Below are 16,889 nucleotides of genomic sequence, written 5' to 3' on the forward strand. Positions count from 1 at the left end.
GACACCAAGGTCTTAAGTTGAGTTCAGATTTCATGATATTATATCTAACTTCTCTCTACCATCCACTAGCTCTTACCCAGACATCAACAATCTTTTGGGCATCCCCTTCAGACGAGTCAACAACAAGATACCATCCGTACAAAGCCCCAGTAACACAAGCATGATTCGGAAAGACAATTACATCCTGTCCAACTTCCAGCGGCACAGGCGGTATCTTAGAAATGTCCTCATCATCGGCGTGCTCCCAGGCCACAATTGAATGCTCTTGGCTTATTCTGTCGATGATCAAGCGTCTCGTTTCGTTCGTCCCAGCATGATAAGACTTTTGGCTCACCACTCCCCAACCGGAGTAAGCTGCACAAGGCTCACGACCTAAACCCAGTGTACCAACAGCCAATAAAGCTTCCGGCTGAGCTCGTTCGTTATCGTTGTATACGCTACACACTTCCGCAATGACGGAAATGGCAATCTCTTCTTGGTACGAGCCCAGATTTCTTCTCGACTTGGTGGAGATTTGCTGCATGTCGAGAATGGAATATACGCCCGCATGAAGCTCAAGCTTGGTCTTCAAACTTCCAGGTTGGCCAGCTGTAACAGTCTTGATAGCTTTTTGCAACGACTCAGCGGCCGGTGATAGGTCTCCATCCGACGTAACCAGGTTCTCGGCAGCCGTCACTTGAGGGGAGGCACCAACACTAATTACAATCTCTTTATCCTTTGCGAACAGGTGCGCTTGGGCATTGACTGCGTCAAGACACCCTTGAATCTCACCCTCCAAGTTTGCCATGGCTTGTTCCGCAGTTGAGTCCTTGTAGCTAAGACTACTATGCGAGTACAGCCCTAACAGCTCAGCCTCCCCACTCGCCTCGAGCTGCGCAAGAGATTCAATCAGACCATTCTTGTTTAATGAAGAGGGCGGTAGTCCCGCACGGTGATAGCCTGTGTCGACCTTCAAGAACACCCTTGCAGGAAACTTGGCATGCTGGGAAAAGGCTTTGACGGATTGGAGTTGCGATGGGTGGTCAACTAGAACAGAGATGCTGCCTGGGCCCAACTCCACGCCCAAGGCTGCCAATCGTGGGATCTGGGAGCGAGGAAGAGGCAGCCCGTAAAGGATGTCTAGTCGACGACCTGATTCCCGGTAGCCTTTGAGCAAAGGTAGAAGGTGGTCGATCTCAGCCAGTGTGGACACGATGAGCTTTACGTCACGGTTGCCTTGGCCGAATTGAATACGAGCGGCTTCAATCGTCTGCACGAATTAGTACTGAGACTCTGAGTGCTGACATGAGACTCACCTTGTGAGTTTTGACGTGCGCACGGAATCCCAGGCCTAGCGCATCAACAGAGTCCAGCATGGATTTGCAGTGGCGGCCGATCCTAGCCTTGTCAAGAACAACTGCGGGTTTGGGAACGTCGTTGACATTCTTGCCGACGTAGAATTGGCGTAGCTCCTCAATTGGGGGGGTTTGTCTTTGTGGAGTAGCCATGTTGAGATAGAGAATGATATTTTTTGAGTAAAATGTGTTGTGTAATTGATCTCTGTCGGGGAGATAGACATTTATTCATTATTGTCGCGGACTTTTCATTGCCCGCGCGGTATTTTTGAGGGCTTCTGCACATTTTGGGACGATGACTCATGAAAGTAAAGGATAAGCCGACACTGTTTACAAACAATATCCAGTAATCTATAAGATGTTTCTTCCTCCAACTATCTCAGAAACGTCAGGGCACCAGTTAACTTGTTTTTCCCTTCCATATACGTGGAAATGCTAATAAAATATTAAAACATAGCCTTCTCGCATATACCATTTAGACTAACTCACCGCCACCCCGTATACCCCTATACCCTGCATACCTTATAATATCTACTTATTATTAAAGTTAGTATTTTTATCTTCCTCTATAATTATTAAATTAAATCTATATTTTTTTATTTTTATAGAAATAAATTTGCAAAAGTTAGATTATAAATATAGAGTTTTTTTAGTAATTAATAATATTAAAAAAATAGATTTATATATCTTAGTATAAAAATACTTTATTAAGCTTTTAATATTAAGAGATTATTATATCAGCGGTAATAATATTATTATATTATATTAGAGAGACTTATTATTATTATTAAAGTAAAAAGGAAATTTAATAATATTTATTATTAAATAAAAAAAAGCTTTTTAGCTTTTTATAAGGATTAAAATATATAGCTTTATATAGTAATTATTAGAAATTAATAAGTAAACCTTATATATTAAAAAGAACTAGGTAAATAGGTTCTTTATATAATATTTTATTATCTTTATTAAAATTATTAATAGTATAATTATATAAGGATTAAAATAATTATATAATATAGTAAGAGGTCTAGTTATATAACTTAGTTTAATTAACTATAGTATTAAGTAAATTTATTTTACTTTAGTATTTTAACTTTATATTAAACTCTTAACTATATATATAAATTTCTTCCTCTATAGACTTTAACTTAAATAGAGTTTTCTATAATTTAGGCTATTATAGCTAGATATATAAGAAAGCTATTACTTAGAATACTTATATTTATCTTTAATAGTTTAAATAAGTATCCCTAGTTTTATTAACTATAGCTTATATTAACCTATTATATTATAAAATATAGTCTTTTTTATTATAAGGGCATTCTCTCTCTTAATCTTATAATATAATATATAAAGCTATTGCCTTTTTTATTAAATTTACTATAAGTTCTTTTAAGGGATAGGAATACTAAGGAATTGCAAGACCTTATAGTTAAATATAGCTAATACTATATTATTTTTAATTAAAAATCTTTAGCCTATAGAGATATATTTTAGCTTTATTATTATAAGGTTATATAAATCTTAAAATAAGGCTAGGCTAATATATAATACTTTAATAATTTTACTATATATATAGTAAAATTGCCTTATATATTACCTAATTATAAGGCTATAGTTATAAGGTTAAATAATATAGTAATATAGTATTAATATTATAACTATAATCTAGGTTAATTTAATATATTAAATAGATAATTAAGGGTAAAATAATTTACTTTTTTATTATTATTTTTACCTTTCTTTATTAGTAATTTTATTATATAAAGAAAAAGAAAATATCTGCTATTATCTTATTATTTTATATAGCTTTATTTTAATATAGAGTTTTATTAAAAGCTTATTTAAAAGTATAGCCTTATAGTATTATAATATTATTAAATTATTAGATATTTACTATTTAGGCTATCTTATTTCTTTATAAAATAATTAAAAGTCTTAAAGATATAAATAATATTTTATTATATAAAAGAAAGCTATATAAATCTTTAAGTTAATAAGAAAATATTATATTATAAGAAAGTTACTTTTTAATTATTATAATAGTCTTTAATAAGTTATTAATAATAAATATATTATATAAGAGAATATATATAATATTAATAAGAATAGTATATAATTTAAGGAAACCTAGGCTAGAATAATAGCTAGGATAATTATAATAGTAAAATCTAAAGTTATTAAGTTAAATAATTTAACTTAGGCCTTAATTATTAAGTATATATTAGCAGGAGGTAATTAGCTTACTTTTTATATTATATTTACTAGAAAAAACCTCTAAGGATAGTAATTTCTAGTTACTTTTCCTAGTTAAAAGTATACTATAAGTCCCTCTAGTTAGTTTAATTTAGATATCTTTATTAGATAGTTTATAGATATATTTATCCTTAAGATAATACTATTAAATCTTTTTTATTAAAGACTATTAGTATTAAATTAATATAAATTATATATTATACTTAAATTAATAAAAAAGGCTTAATTAAATTATATTTAGCTATCTTAATTATTCTTATATTTATTATATATTACTTAGCTGCTTAATATTATAATATTTAAGCCTTTAAAAATATATTATTATTAATTTACTTAATCTTAGGCTATATTTAAAGTAATATTACTATATTAATAATAACTCTTTTTAAAAGAATATAAGAGAGCTTTTTAAAAAGCTATAAGCTATAGGAATATAATAAGTAATTTCTTAAAATCTAGGATTTTCTTAATCTACTTAAAGAAAATAATAAAGGTATTAAAGCCTAAGGAGAGAAAATATAAAAGCTTTAAAGGCCTTATAATACTAAAGAAGCTATAAGTAATAAATAATTTAACCTAGAGTATACCTTAAGGAAATATTAATATTTAAAAATAATAAGAAGCTACTTAATATAATAGAATTATATTAATTTATAATTTTAATTATATTATAAAGAAAGTAATAAAAGTAATTAATAATAAAAATAGTTAAATTTAATACTTTAAGGAGGAAAAAGCTATTTTAAAAGCTTTAGCAGTAATAAAAAAGCCTATTAGCTAAGTCTTAATTAAATTTAATTTAAATATAGCTTTCCCTTTAATTAACTAGATTATTATAGTATAAAATTAAGTAAAAAATAATATACTATATAGGTTAAAGTAAAAAGCTAAGGAAAAGGCTAAAAAATAAATAGAAAAAAATTCCTCTATTAAATTATATATTTTTAAGATAGTATAAAAAATATAAATTTAATTAAATTAATATATATAATTATAGAATTATTTAAAGTTATTTATATATTATTAATATAATACTATTATAGGTATATAAGGTAGAGGGGTATATAGGGTAGCGGTGAGTTAGTCTAGTTATCTTATACTTATAATGAGAGATTAAGCCCACTATAATATCACTGTATCTCCACTGTAATTTCGGCAGTCTCTACTTAAACTTTATATAACTCATTAACTGGCGTGAGGACAGGTAAGCACTATTTAAGCACTGCCTCTAAGTGGGCCTTAGCAAACTTGGGACAGATAGGCCATAAACCGTTAGCGCATAATACAAAACAGATCCTTCAGAAATCCTTCTTTTCGTTTAAATAAACCCGGATACTACTTGAACACAAGTCAAATTATTAGTTTATTTATCACTCTAGCTAAGAGGAGGGGGTTATAATGCCTGGACCTATAGAGCCTATCTGTGTTAAGATATAAAATTAATGCCTAAAAGAATCTAATTACCCTACCCTATATTAACTAGCTATATTTAACTATAATAACTTTATATACATAATTTATTATTAATTAAAATCTAATTAAAATATTTTATATACTATTTTATAGTATAAATTTTTCTTTTTAATACTTAATATATTAACCCCTTGCCTAAATATAGGTATTAAGTTATTAAGATATAAAATTAATTAAAGTATTAATTTAAGAAGTTATAATCTCTGCTTATATTAATTTAATATATTTAATTAACTTTGCCTTATTAACCTTATTATTTTTTAAGAGATTTAATTAAGAATATATTTTCTTAATATTTAACTTTAATTACTTCTAGATATATTTAATTAGGTTTAAATCTAATAAGTATATTAACTAATTAATCTACTTAATTTTATAAGAAAATAGCTATTTTATTATAAACTTAGAAATATAAATTTAGGTATTATTTTACTAGAAATTCCTTATATTATTATATATAGGAAATAATCCCTTTAATAATACTTTTTAATATAACTTTAAAATATATCTTTTCCTTTTAGCTATCTAGTTATAGATTATAATAATAATATTAGATTTTTCTTTTCTCTAGATTATCCTTTAAACTATAATAAATAACTTAAATTTCTTATAAACTATAATATTAATTAATTCCTTTATAAACTTTTTATAAGGCTTATAAAATACCTAGCCTTATTTATAATTTAATTATAATTAAATTAATAATTTATTAGAGAAAATAATTTAAAGGTATTTTAAAATTAATAGTAAATTTCTAAGTATAAACTTTATACTATTTTTAAAATAATATATTTATAGTAATTCTTTAATATCTTCCTTTTAACCTTAATACTATAAAAGTCTTTAATAAGTAGTTTCTTTTAATAATAAAATCCTCTATATTACTTTCTATTTATAACTATAATAATACCTTATAATATAGTAAATAGTTATTTATAAGATTATAATACTTATAAGATTAATAAGTAATTTATATATAATATACTAATTATACTTTAAAGATATTAATATATATTAAATCTATTAATTTATAAGTTTCTTAAAATACCTAGGTTTTAGTATTTTATTTAAGGTTTATTAAGATTTTTAATATAAAAAGATATTATAAATAGTAATAAATAAATAGTAAGCCTTAGCTATAATAGTCTTAAATATTCTGCTTATCTCTATATAATTAATAATAAGTATATACTTAATTTTACTAAAGTCTTAATTAAGCCTATATCTAGCTAATATAATAAATAAAATCCTATTATTTTCTAATATATTATTATTATTTAATAGATATTTAAAAATACTAATATATTATAATATAATATAGTAGATAACTGGTTAGCAGGGCAGCGATTAGATTCTTTTAGATACTAATTTTAGGTCTCAGTTGCCACTAGGATCTTAATCCTTTTTACTTTTAACAGTCTGAGGCTATGAAATTCGCTGTATTAAGTCTCTCTATCTTCCACATAGCGCTACAACTCTTTCTCAAGTCACACTCAATAACAGCAACATGTAGTTCTCTACTAGTACCTATCTGGCCGTCCTTGTGGCAGTATTGACATCTTTTTCAGCGTCGGAAGGTCAGTTGTATAAGTAGCGCTACGCTTTTTTTACGACATCGCGCTCACATGGAAGCATGGCGACACTCTACACCGATTGATTCTGCCTTGCAAGTGGCAACACACAATATCGCATCATCTCGAGTGGCGTCGACAGTGGATGAAATGTCTTGGATCAGGTTATTCCTGGTACCTCCTGTGAGAACTTCACAGATAAAGGAGTGTGATGGCGAGAAATTTGTGTCTTGGTCTATTCTTGTTCAGCCAGACACAATCTGGATGCTCTACGCCGATGACCACTGTGGGGTTAGTAGTGAGTTGGCATACCCTAGAGACAACAACCCAACTTACAAGAGCTATTACTTGGTCTTTGTATCTCGAGTATCAAATTATTTGCATGCGTAAGGAACACAAGAGAAATACTCAGACAGTATCAATGACCTAATTTAGACTGCTTCGTCAAACCTCAAAGGTTCGGGAATTCCTGATCTTGAGTAATTGCTGACGAACAGGATACCGATAAGACGATTTTTGCTTGTGATGATACCGCTGCCAGTGATACACAGACAATTCTTGGTTCATCTTTCGAAGCTATTTGAAACCATTATTGCATATGAATTAAGATACTAAAAAAAGATAATAGAATGAAATATCAGGTCCAATTGTTAGGATACTTTCATTACTCTCCGTTTTAAATGGCAGATTCTTGCAATCTGACAAACAGCAAATGACGAGCTTAAATGAAACTCCACCCAGTGACAAGGGATGCAACGGACTAAGAAATGTCCGTCCTTTCTGAAACAAACACACTGGACACTATCTCGGGAGTTGAACGGCAATAACGGCGAGTATCGTATCTTTGTAAAAGCGAAAATGTATTCAAAAGAGATTCCAGGGAATAAAAAAAAGAAAGAATGTGTCAATTAAACATTGCATGTGTCCAGCATTGAAGAATTATAGCTAGTACAAAATCAATCCAAACTCCATCGTTGCATTAAAGAATATGCTACTGAACGAAGAGGTTCTCAGGTAGCTTCATCTTTGCAAGCCCGTTATGCTCTTGCGAGCCATGTATATCATTCTCCATGAAACCACCCGCCGACTTCTTTACACCTATTCTGATTCTAGGAATTGTTACCTTGAAAGACATGGCGGGGTCAAAGAACCCTATCCAGACGATGTCGTCCTCATCAATACCAATCGCCTTGGCTACATTGCTGGGTGAGAGAATACCGGACGCTTTTATAGTATCGTAGTTGACTTTCGAGGAGAATATGGCATCGATAGTGATTTCGTATGGGCCGGCATTCTTGGAGCGGAGAACACGACAAATATCTGATAGTGTCTGAGGATTCTGGACAGGTTGGCCCGGAGTGGGTGCGATATGTTCACCACCCTGCGATTGCAGATTGATGTTGGGTGTTTTCTCAAGTGGGTTGTTTTTTCTGGGCTTCGAAGATCCCTTGCCGATCCTGGTAACGGTACCTCGTAACAATGGCCCTTCAAGTGTCTGGGACTTGTCACTATCAACTGGAAATAGACGTTGTTCGTCAGGCTCCAAGTCCATCAGGTGATAAAGAGAGAACTCGGCACAAGGTCCCATCTCGACCTCCATAAGTCCACCTAGTCCAAATCCGAAGTTGCCTGCTGTAGCCTTCTGTCCAGGGTACGGTGCATGCTTTTACAAGTCAGCTGTGTCACAAATTTGTACTAAAAAGACTTACGATCATCCCAACTCTAGCCTTGGACGCAATGCTATTCGCCAACTTTTGAGTCGAAGCGAGTGCTTCACCAACGATGAAGAGCTGTCCAGCTCCCGTGGGACTAAACTGGCCCTTTCCGTAAACGTGAAAGTCAAGCTTCCACTGGCTTGTAGATTCGGTGTGCTGCTGAGCTACATAAAGCTTGACACGGGCGAGGAGCTTGTCGATTTGAGGGATGAGGATGTCTGTATACACCAGTTAGAATTTCCATCAATAGCCTGGATGTTATGACTTACGGTCTTTAATGCTACCCATAAACATAGATCTGTAACCAACAATTCGGGCAGCTTCGAGTTTGAATTGGTAAGGCAGCCCATCCTCTTCTGAAGAGCGATATCTGCTGCCACTGACACGAACAGACCTTCCATCAAACAACTGCTCGTATTTGGAATCCTGAAGATGGATGGAACCTCCAGGCCCCTTCAAGATATCGGGTCTCGTGTTCTCATAGAGTGTGTGTGCAGCAACTGAAAGAGGGTTACACTTTGAATCAGGGGCTGTCGGCCTGACATCGAATAGCCCCGTGGCGTATACAGTGGCCACAGCTCCGTGAGACTTTGGCGTGGAGCATTGCCCTCCGCACTCCAAGATCTTTCCCATGTGTAGGAACCCTCCCAAGCTAGAATGAAGTTGCTCGTCGCTCAAGTCATTTGTTTGGCGCATAAGTTGGTGTAAGCAGTATGCAGCATATGGGGACGGGTCATAGGCCCGGCCACCGATAATGACATCGAAGTCTGGATTGGCGTTCATGGCGTCGAGGAAAGGTTCGTAGCCTATTTGAGCAACTATATGGAGTGAAGACTCAATTTCGGCTGCGTCTGCTGGAGGAACACAAGCTCCACAACCTGTAAGACGACCCTGCTTGAAACGATGAAGAATCTTTGACTTGTCAATGTTGGAAAATAAAGAAATAGTGTTGAAGGAATAGTCACTAGAATCAGAGAGTTAAAACACGTTACATCAATCCAGTCTATGAGAACTGACCTATTTCCCTCTTCCTCTGTGATTTCCTTGATGATATCTTGCATGATTTGAACATGATCGTCAGTTCCGTCACCACCAGAAGAGCTAAAAATTAACGGTACTTGAAAAGTATGAGCAAGTCGAAGTAGCTTGGTGAGATCTTGAGCATACGCTGATCGAGGACATGACATAGACCCAAGGGCCAATTTCTGTGGACCACTATCGGTAGACCCAGAGTCCATGATCATGGCTGTGGGTATGCCATTCGAAGTAAGGATACTAAGCTCGTGATGGATGAGCTTCTCATCAAATCCATAACCTAACATGCCAACAGGCGTAATGATTTGGCAGATTGGTTTTTGGTCCATTGTGAGAGCTAATGCGTCTCTCGTGCCACGCTGATATGGATGTGTCGAGCAGTTATGCAGATAATGGGGCTGTTAGTGGTGATCTCAACGGAATGAGGACTAGTAGAGTGGTATCTGTGGTTCTCGTTGTATTGGGTGCTACGACGACCTTACATACCCGTCCATAACCATGCCAAGACCCTTATCAATCAATGATGTCTTGGTCGGCTCTCTATCGCTATAGGTGAGAATTAGGTTCCTTTGTCCGTCTGATCGCCAAGTCCGACGGGTAAGCCGCAGGTTCTTCTTAGTCCTACGGATAACCATTACCGGAACTAATGCGGCAGATAGATCGAGCTAGTTGAAAGTGCCGCTCGTCTAAATAATTGCTCTGTACTTATGCCCCCAACTGTCATCCTTGATTTAAGGTTATAACCAAAAATTGCTTGTTACTTGTATGTCTGCTAAGCATAACTTGAGTGGACTGACCCAGATCCAAACGTAGTTTACAGATCTTCGCTTATTATTCAGCTGAATGAATCAGTTGTATCCCTCTTTTCTCTATTCAATGTTACACTTGTAAAAATTCTCTGATAAATCCATTCTTTCTTTATCGTTGTGGCCCGTAATTCCATTCTCAACACTCGAGCCTCCTCACAAGTCCGAGGTCCGTAGGGCTAGTGACAAGGATTAGGTTCCTCCACTTTGACTGCGCCTTGTCAGCAAATAAGCAATCCTTGTTTCATTTCCAGACATACTCTTTTGTTATTGGCCCAGAAATCCTTTGGGTTGCATCGAGGATGGAAGGATTCACGCTGGGGCTTTACTGCGACTCTGCCTTTCTTGAGGTCCGTAGGGCAGTTTTCAAGTCCGAGGGTACAAAATGCGAGGGTAGGATAATTTAATACCCCAGCAATTCGCCTTTCCCAGTTTCGTTTTTAGACATCATCAGACAATTCTAGTCTTTACACAATCTCATCACTAGTCCGTACGGTGCAACGTGCAAGTTAATTTCGCTTCTTTCTTACAATTCTCCGATCGTCTGTCTACCGCAATGAGTTATCACGACCGTCGCGATAGCGATCCTATCAAGCCGAGTATCCATGAGATGGAAGCATCGAGATCATGGCAACAGGTTCCCCAAAACGAAGAAGACATCACATCATACAACCCATACACTTCTCAAACACAAGATTTAGGCTATTCGGCGTCAGCCTCAGTGGAAAACGAAAATTCCAAAGACAATGACGGGCAGATGCCTCTGCGACAGGCTATCAAGCTATACCCAAAGGTGGCAGGTTATTGCCTGGCCATGAGCATTCCCATCGTTGGATGGGGCTACGATCTTGTCATTGTCGGTGCGGTTGTCGGCACAGACAGCTTTCTGAAAGACTATGGAGAAATGATTCATGGCAAGATGGACACTCCTGGTAACTGGCTATCTCTATGGCTAGGCCTTCCACCTGCTGGTGCAGCAATCGGATCACTACTTGGAGGCTGGCTTCAGAACAAAATTGGACGAAAGTTTACTCTCATGATGGGTACTCTTGTCTCAGTTGTCGCCATTGCCTGCATGTTCTTCTCCCACATCCCCGAGCCTCTCGACACAAAGCGTATGCTTCTTACTGCTGGTTTGACCATCCAAGGATTTACGGTTGGTATCATCAGGGGAGTCTGTGTCACTTGGGTCTCAGAAAACACACCCACAGCTCTACGTGGATCGGCCATGGCCTTATTTCCCGTCTTCACTTTACTCGGTCAACTGATCGGTCTACTCGTCACGCTTGCTATCAACGGTATTGAAGGAAATTCTGGCTACCTTGGAGCTTTTGGATCGCAGTGGATCCTCGCCGTCGGGCCACTTCTTCTCTCCATCTTCATGCCTGAGAGTCCAGCACACCTGATCAGAACAGGACAAGAAGAGCGCGCTATCAAATCAGCAACTCGACTCTACGCACCCAAGATCAACCCATACAGTCAACTCGAACGGATTCGTGCTACGATTGAGGAGGAGAAGGCTAACACTGCATCTGCGACATACTGGTCCTGTCTTCGGGGAACAAACCTCCGAAGAACTCTGATCGTCGGCCTAGCTTCCATCTTTCCCCCGCTTTTTGGTATGGAACTCCTTTCCAACGCAAATCTCTTCCTTCGAAGTATGGGCATGGATAGTACCCCTTCATTGGTGTTTATGGCTGCTGGTGTAGTCGCAGGAATGTTTGGCAATGCCATCGGTTTCTGGCTTCTCTCGCGCACTGGCCGTCGCAATATGATCATTCCATCCATGGGTGTAGCCGCTATTCTCTGGGGAGCTATGGGTATTACTGGTTTCTGGTCCAGTGAGGTCCTCACTTGGGTTGCTGGCGGTATCATGATGTCTGTTATCATCGTTTGCGGTCTGGGAGCCTGGCCCGCTGGTTATGCTATCGTGGGAGAAACAAGTTCGCTTCAACTCCGATCGCTTACCCAAGGATTGGCCAGTATAGCTGAGAAGGGATTTTCTATCACGTTGGCTATCGTGTTACCCATGCTGTTTAGTCGAGACAAGGCAGCCCTCGGAGCAAAGACTGCTTTTGTCTTTTGTGGAACTTCAGTCATTGGGGCTGTTCTGACATGGCTGTTTGTTCCTGAGATGAAGGGACGAAGCGCGATTGAGATTGATCAGATGTTTGAGATGAGGCTGCCTGCGAGGCAGTTTAAGGGTCTAAAGCTACAGGCTCACCAAGTTCAGGAATCTGCGCCGTTGGCGATGCAACAAGAATATGCTTGAAGGGTAGAAAGAAGAAATAGAAATGCGTCTCATGATTTGCTCAAATAGAATAGTTAAAACGCCAAACAATCCCAGGGTATCATTTAAAACACTTTGTTCACCTTTTCACTCCTCTCCTCTTGCTCGCCCCATCTGTCCTCCCACAGATCTGATTTGACGTATTGCCAGCCCATAGGTGCACCGCCCATTCCCCATCGCGTCTTCATCTCGTTGAGAGTGACTGGATTCACAAGCTCGTAGAGCTCGAGGATAGGATAGCCGTACTTGGACTCTTTGCGTCCTGCGTTAAAGTCTTCGTTGCCAATACCAGCTGGTTCAGTAGGCACGGAGCCTGGTTCATGGCGGGTGTTGGGCGGGATGACGGCGATATGACTGAAGTCAACAAGTTAGTATTGATTTTGCGTAGGGCGAGGCTGAAAATCAAACTTACGTTATCGAGGAGCTTCCTCCACCACTGCCAGTCTCGTAAAGCCAGAGGCGCGACACGCCATCTTTGAGACGGTACTTGCGATATTCATGATTCTTTTCGCGGCTGATAATATTGGCTAAATGATGTGGCTTGATCGACAGCAGCACATCTGACAAGCTCCGAGTGGGAGTGGAAGCTGAAGCGGACGCCATGATTGATATGAAGAATGACTATTTTTAGAAGTGATCAACACGGCCCGCTGCAGAGTATTTGTACTAAGAACGTAGGCGGTCTACTCTGGCAGAATTATAACCCTGCCATCGTGAATAATTAAACATTCAGCCGTGAATGTAATTTGAGATCTGTGAATCATGTATCAGCCATTGGGCAAAGTCCGCAATAGCCGTTTGAACTATATATCTTTAACAGAGACCAAACCTTCTGATGGAAAAAGAAGAATGATAAAGACAGACTAGCAATCCAGCACCATTACCCTGCAGGACAAGAAGAGAAAACAGGATATGAGACATGCGCCCAGCTAAATCAGTCGCCGCCACATCCCGCTCAAGTTCAATGCAAAGTAAATTATCAGTACCGTACAGGCCTGCATATATCCAGCCACTTCCGATAATGTGGCCAGTCTCTATCAAACCGTAACGCCATAAAAGCATGGTATTGTTGATCCTACCTAAGTCTGGAAGCGCATCACCCGCTTATATAGAAGTGCGGGGAGTCTCTCCGTTCATGCTGTGTTCCCATTGAGAAACATACCTCTTTTAGGCTCCTCGTGCCAATTTGTACATATATCAGACGAGCTAAATGCAAGGACAGTGGGAGTAACGTAGCATATTATTTTTGAGGTAACGTGGCACATGATCTCGGTACATCTTGGCGGCCAGAGATCAAAAGAACACCCACATTCGTGACAACGAGACAGATTGCTTACTTTCTTATCTTTAAACCACGCTAGCTGTTGAACATCACTGGATGAGTGGTCCATAGAAGATGATTGTCTTCTTGCTATTGCTCTTTAGCACGGCTGTGGCCACTACGAACTCAAAGCCACTGGCTAACGAATCCGGTCAGAAGGATGCAATCCCTAAATGGGACTTGCAACAGATAAACAAAGTCACCGAAAACCTCACATCGCTTTCTTTAACCAACGTTGATACTTCTTCCTGGCACCATGCACCTGTATCCCGGTGTACCCTGATGGCTTGTCTCCTGGCCCAAGGCACCTACGAACTAGACGGTCATGATGGTCTCTGGTACTCCGACAATCTCGCGCAATTCGACGACAGTCTCTTTCATGTTCCATGGGTTTATCGCAATCAATTCAACTTGGAAAATGGATATAAATCGGCAGACGTCCATTACTTCTTAGAAACCAACGGAATCACCCCCGCTGCAGACTTGTTCCTCAATGGCAAGCAAATCGCCGATAATGTCACACAGTCTGGTTCTTATGGCGGTCATACATACGACATCACGTCCCATGTTGGGAAGGAAAATGCACTTGTAGTCAAGGTGTATCCTACAGACTATCAATATGACTTCGCTGTCGGATTCGTCGACTGGAATCCTTATCCACCTGACAACGGGACAGGAGTGTGGAGGGACATCACTATCAAACGAACGGGCGATGTCTTTATGGGTGCTGTGAGCGTAGTCGTGGACATGGATGCTCCTATCAAACACAATGAAGATCATCACGCAGTTATTACTGTCAAAGCTCAGGCTCGCAACTTGAAAAAGAAAGCAATCAAGTTTGTAGCTAAAGCCAATATCAAGTCTCCGAATGGAAAGACCCTCACGGTAATCACGAAGACTCTGAGCCTAGGAGTCGGGGAATCGACCACAGTTGAGCTTTCAACAAAGATCAAGAATCCAGAGATTTGGTGGCCCGCCGCTTGGGGCGAGCAGCCTTTATACTCTGCCCAACTGACTTACTCTATCGGACACGACACCTCGGATATCAGTCCTGTCACCAACTTTGGCGTTCGAACCGTCACTTCCGAGCTCAATTCACATAACGACACAACGTTTCTAGTGAATGGCTACCCCATTCAGATCACAGGTGGTGGCTACACTTCGGACATGTTCTTGCGGTGGGATCCACGCCGCTTCGAACATATAGCACGCTATACTCTGGATATGGGCATGAACACCATCCGACTCGAGGGGAAGATGGAGCAGCCGGAGCTATACGACATTGCTGACAGACTGGGTCTTATGCTCATGGCAGGCTGGGAATGTTGCGATCGATGGGAAAGCTGGCCCTATAATCACGACTTGTCTATGGACCCTCCTCCTAAATGGTATGACGCTGACTACCAAACTGTCAACGCTTCAATGAGGCATGAAGCCGCAATCATGCAATCCCACCCAAGTGTTATCGCCTTTCTTGTTGGAAGTGATTACTGGCCCGACGACCGGGCTACCAAGATTTACCTGGACGGCTTACATGATGCGGGATGGCAAGTTCCCGTTATATCTTCGGCTGCGAAGCGTGGTCACCCAAAGCTTCTTGGTCCATCCGGGATGAAGATGGAAGGACCCTATGACTGGGTTCCGCCAGTCTACTGGTTTGACAGAGAGCCGACAGCCAAGAGGTATGGATCAGCTTTTGGGTTTGGATCAGAGCTTGGTTCAGGTGTTGGAACGCCCACCAAAGGAAGCTTGGTCAAATTCTTGACAAATGACGATATGGAGGATTTGTGGAAGAAGCCGAACAAAGGTCTCTACCACATGTCTCAGGACACTTCTCAGTTCCACGATCGGTCCATCTACAACAAAGCACTATTCAAGCGTTACGGAAAACCTACATCTCTGGACGAATATCTTATTAGCGCGCAAATGATGGATTATGAAGCAATTCGTTCCGAGTTCGATGGCTGGGGTAGTCATTGGAGTTCTTCTCGCCCAGCCACAGGTCTCATCTACTGGATGTTGAACAATGCCTGGCCAAGTCTTCACTGGAACCAATTCGACTATTATCTCCATCCGGCCGGAACGTATTTTGGTACCAAGATTGCCACTCGTGTCGAGCACGTAACGTTTGACTACTTCAACAACTTTATCTGGGTTACCAACCGATCACTCAAAAAGTCCGGTCCTCGGTCGGTTCACATTGAATTGGTGGATCTGAAAGGAAAACAAATCTCTCGCCAAACTCTTCGCCTGTCCACGAAGCCTAACAAGTCACAAAAGGTTGGCGATGTTAGCAGCTCGATCAAGAAAATTGAAGATGTCGCAATACTTCGGTTGACCCTTGTCGATGACGACAACGGCGCGGTACTCAGTCGCAACGCGTATTGGCTATCTAAACAAAACGACGTAGTAGACTGGGCATCCACGACATGGTACGTCTCCGACGTCAAACAGTACGCCAATTTTACTGCATTAAATGAGATGGACCGAGCAACTGTTACTCTGGCGCCGTCCGGTGGTAAAGCTTCTGGCAAGTGGAAAATTCGAGTGAAGAACACTAGCCCAGTTCCGGCTGTATTCATTCAGCTTAACCTCGTGGATAAAGCTGGCAATGATGTGGCTCCATTGACCTGGTCAGACAACTATTTTACTTTACTTCCCCGTGAGGAGATTGAAGTTGAGCTTGAAGACTGGTCAAACAAGGGTGTCAAGGTGGAAATGATTGGGAAGAATGTCAAAGCATCTCAGGCTAGACTTCGCTAAATATTCTCGCTACAGGCAGGGGCGTGACCTGTAGATAAAGACCAGTTCAAACTGTCTCCTGGCCATAGACATGCTGGAAAGCCTGGAAGATGCGTCACATGCTAACCCTATACCACAGGGTTTCTGATGCGAATGCCTCTTCACTACCGCTCAATTTATTTATTCACATGCGTCACGCAAGATTAACTGACGATCAATTTAACATGAATGCATTTATTACTCCTCGATGTGATGTTAACTTGTCAAACCCCATAGAAATTAGACCAAGTTGAAAGATACAATTAAATTATAAAAAAAATGACTAAAACCTTGCAATACATAAGAA

The 16,889-nt window shown here is 38.9% G+C and overlaps 5 protein-coding genes across 5 annotated transcripts; 2 read left to right on the forward strand and 3 right to left on the reverse strand.

Moving 5' to 3' along the window:
* Positions 1-55: 55 nt before the first annotated feature.
* Positions 56-1,487, reverse strand: FSST1_005188 (uncharacterized protein; the record flags this gene model as incomplete). The annotated part of the gene is made up of 2 exons (XM_083231439.1): positions 56-1,249; positions 1,296-1,487. 2 exons carry the CDS (start codon positions 1,485-1,487, stop codon positions 56-58), a joined length of 1,386 nt encoding a protein of 461 aa, XP_083088618.1.
* Positions 1,488-7,625: 6,138 nt separating this feature from the next.
* On the reverse strand, positions 7,626-9,713 carry FSST1_005189 (uncharacterized protein; the record flags this gene model as incomplete). The annotated part of the gene is made up of 4 exons (XM_083231440.1): positions 7,626-8,297; positions 8,344-8,567; positions 8,619-9,313; positions 9,367-9,713. 4 exons carry the CDS (start codon positions 9,711-9,713, stop codon positions 7,626-7,628), a joined length of 1,938 nt encoding a protein of 645 aa, XP_083088619.1.
* A 1,033-nt stretch (positions 9,714-10,746) lies between these two features.
* FSST1_005190 (uncharacterized protein) lies at positions 10,747-12,462 on the forward strand (the record flags this gene model as incomplete). Its single annotated transcript, XM_083231441.1, has 1 exon — positions 10,747-12,462. The coding sequence occupies one exon, from the start codon at positions 10,747-10,749 to the stop codon at positions 12,460-12,462; it is 1,716 nt and encodes a 571-aa protein (XP_083088620.1).
* Positions 12,463-12,545: 83 nt separating this feature from the next.
* FSST1_005191 (uncharacterized protein) lies at positions 12,546-13,083 on the reverse strand (the record flags this gene model as incomplete). The annotated part of the gene is made up of 2 exons (XM_083231443.1): positions 12,546-12,834; positions 12,893-13,083. 2 exons carry the CDS (start codon positions 13,081-13,083, stop codon positions 12,546-12,548), a joined length of 480 nt encoding a protein of 159 aa, XP_083088621.1.
* Positions 13,084-13,876: 793 nt separating this feature from the next.
* On the forward strand, positions 13,877-16,564 carry FSST1_005192 (uncharacterized protein; the record flags this gene model as incomplete). The annotated part of the gene is made up of 1 exon (XM_083231444.1): positions 13,877-16,564. The coding sequence occupies one exon, from the start codon at positions 13,877-13,879 to the stop codon at positions 16,562-16,564; it is 2,688 nt and encodes an 895-aa protein (XP_083088622.1).
* Between the last annotated feature and the right edge of the window lie 325 nt (positions 16,565-16,889).

This window comes from Fusarium sambucinum, chromosome I (assembly GCF_050947815.1).
Source record: "Fusarium sambucinum isolate potato_lamoka chromosome I, whole genome shotgun sequence".
Taxonomy (NCBI): Eukaryota; Fungi; Ascomycota; class Sordariomycetes; order Hypocreales; family Nectriaceae; genus Fusarium; species Fusarium sambucinum.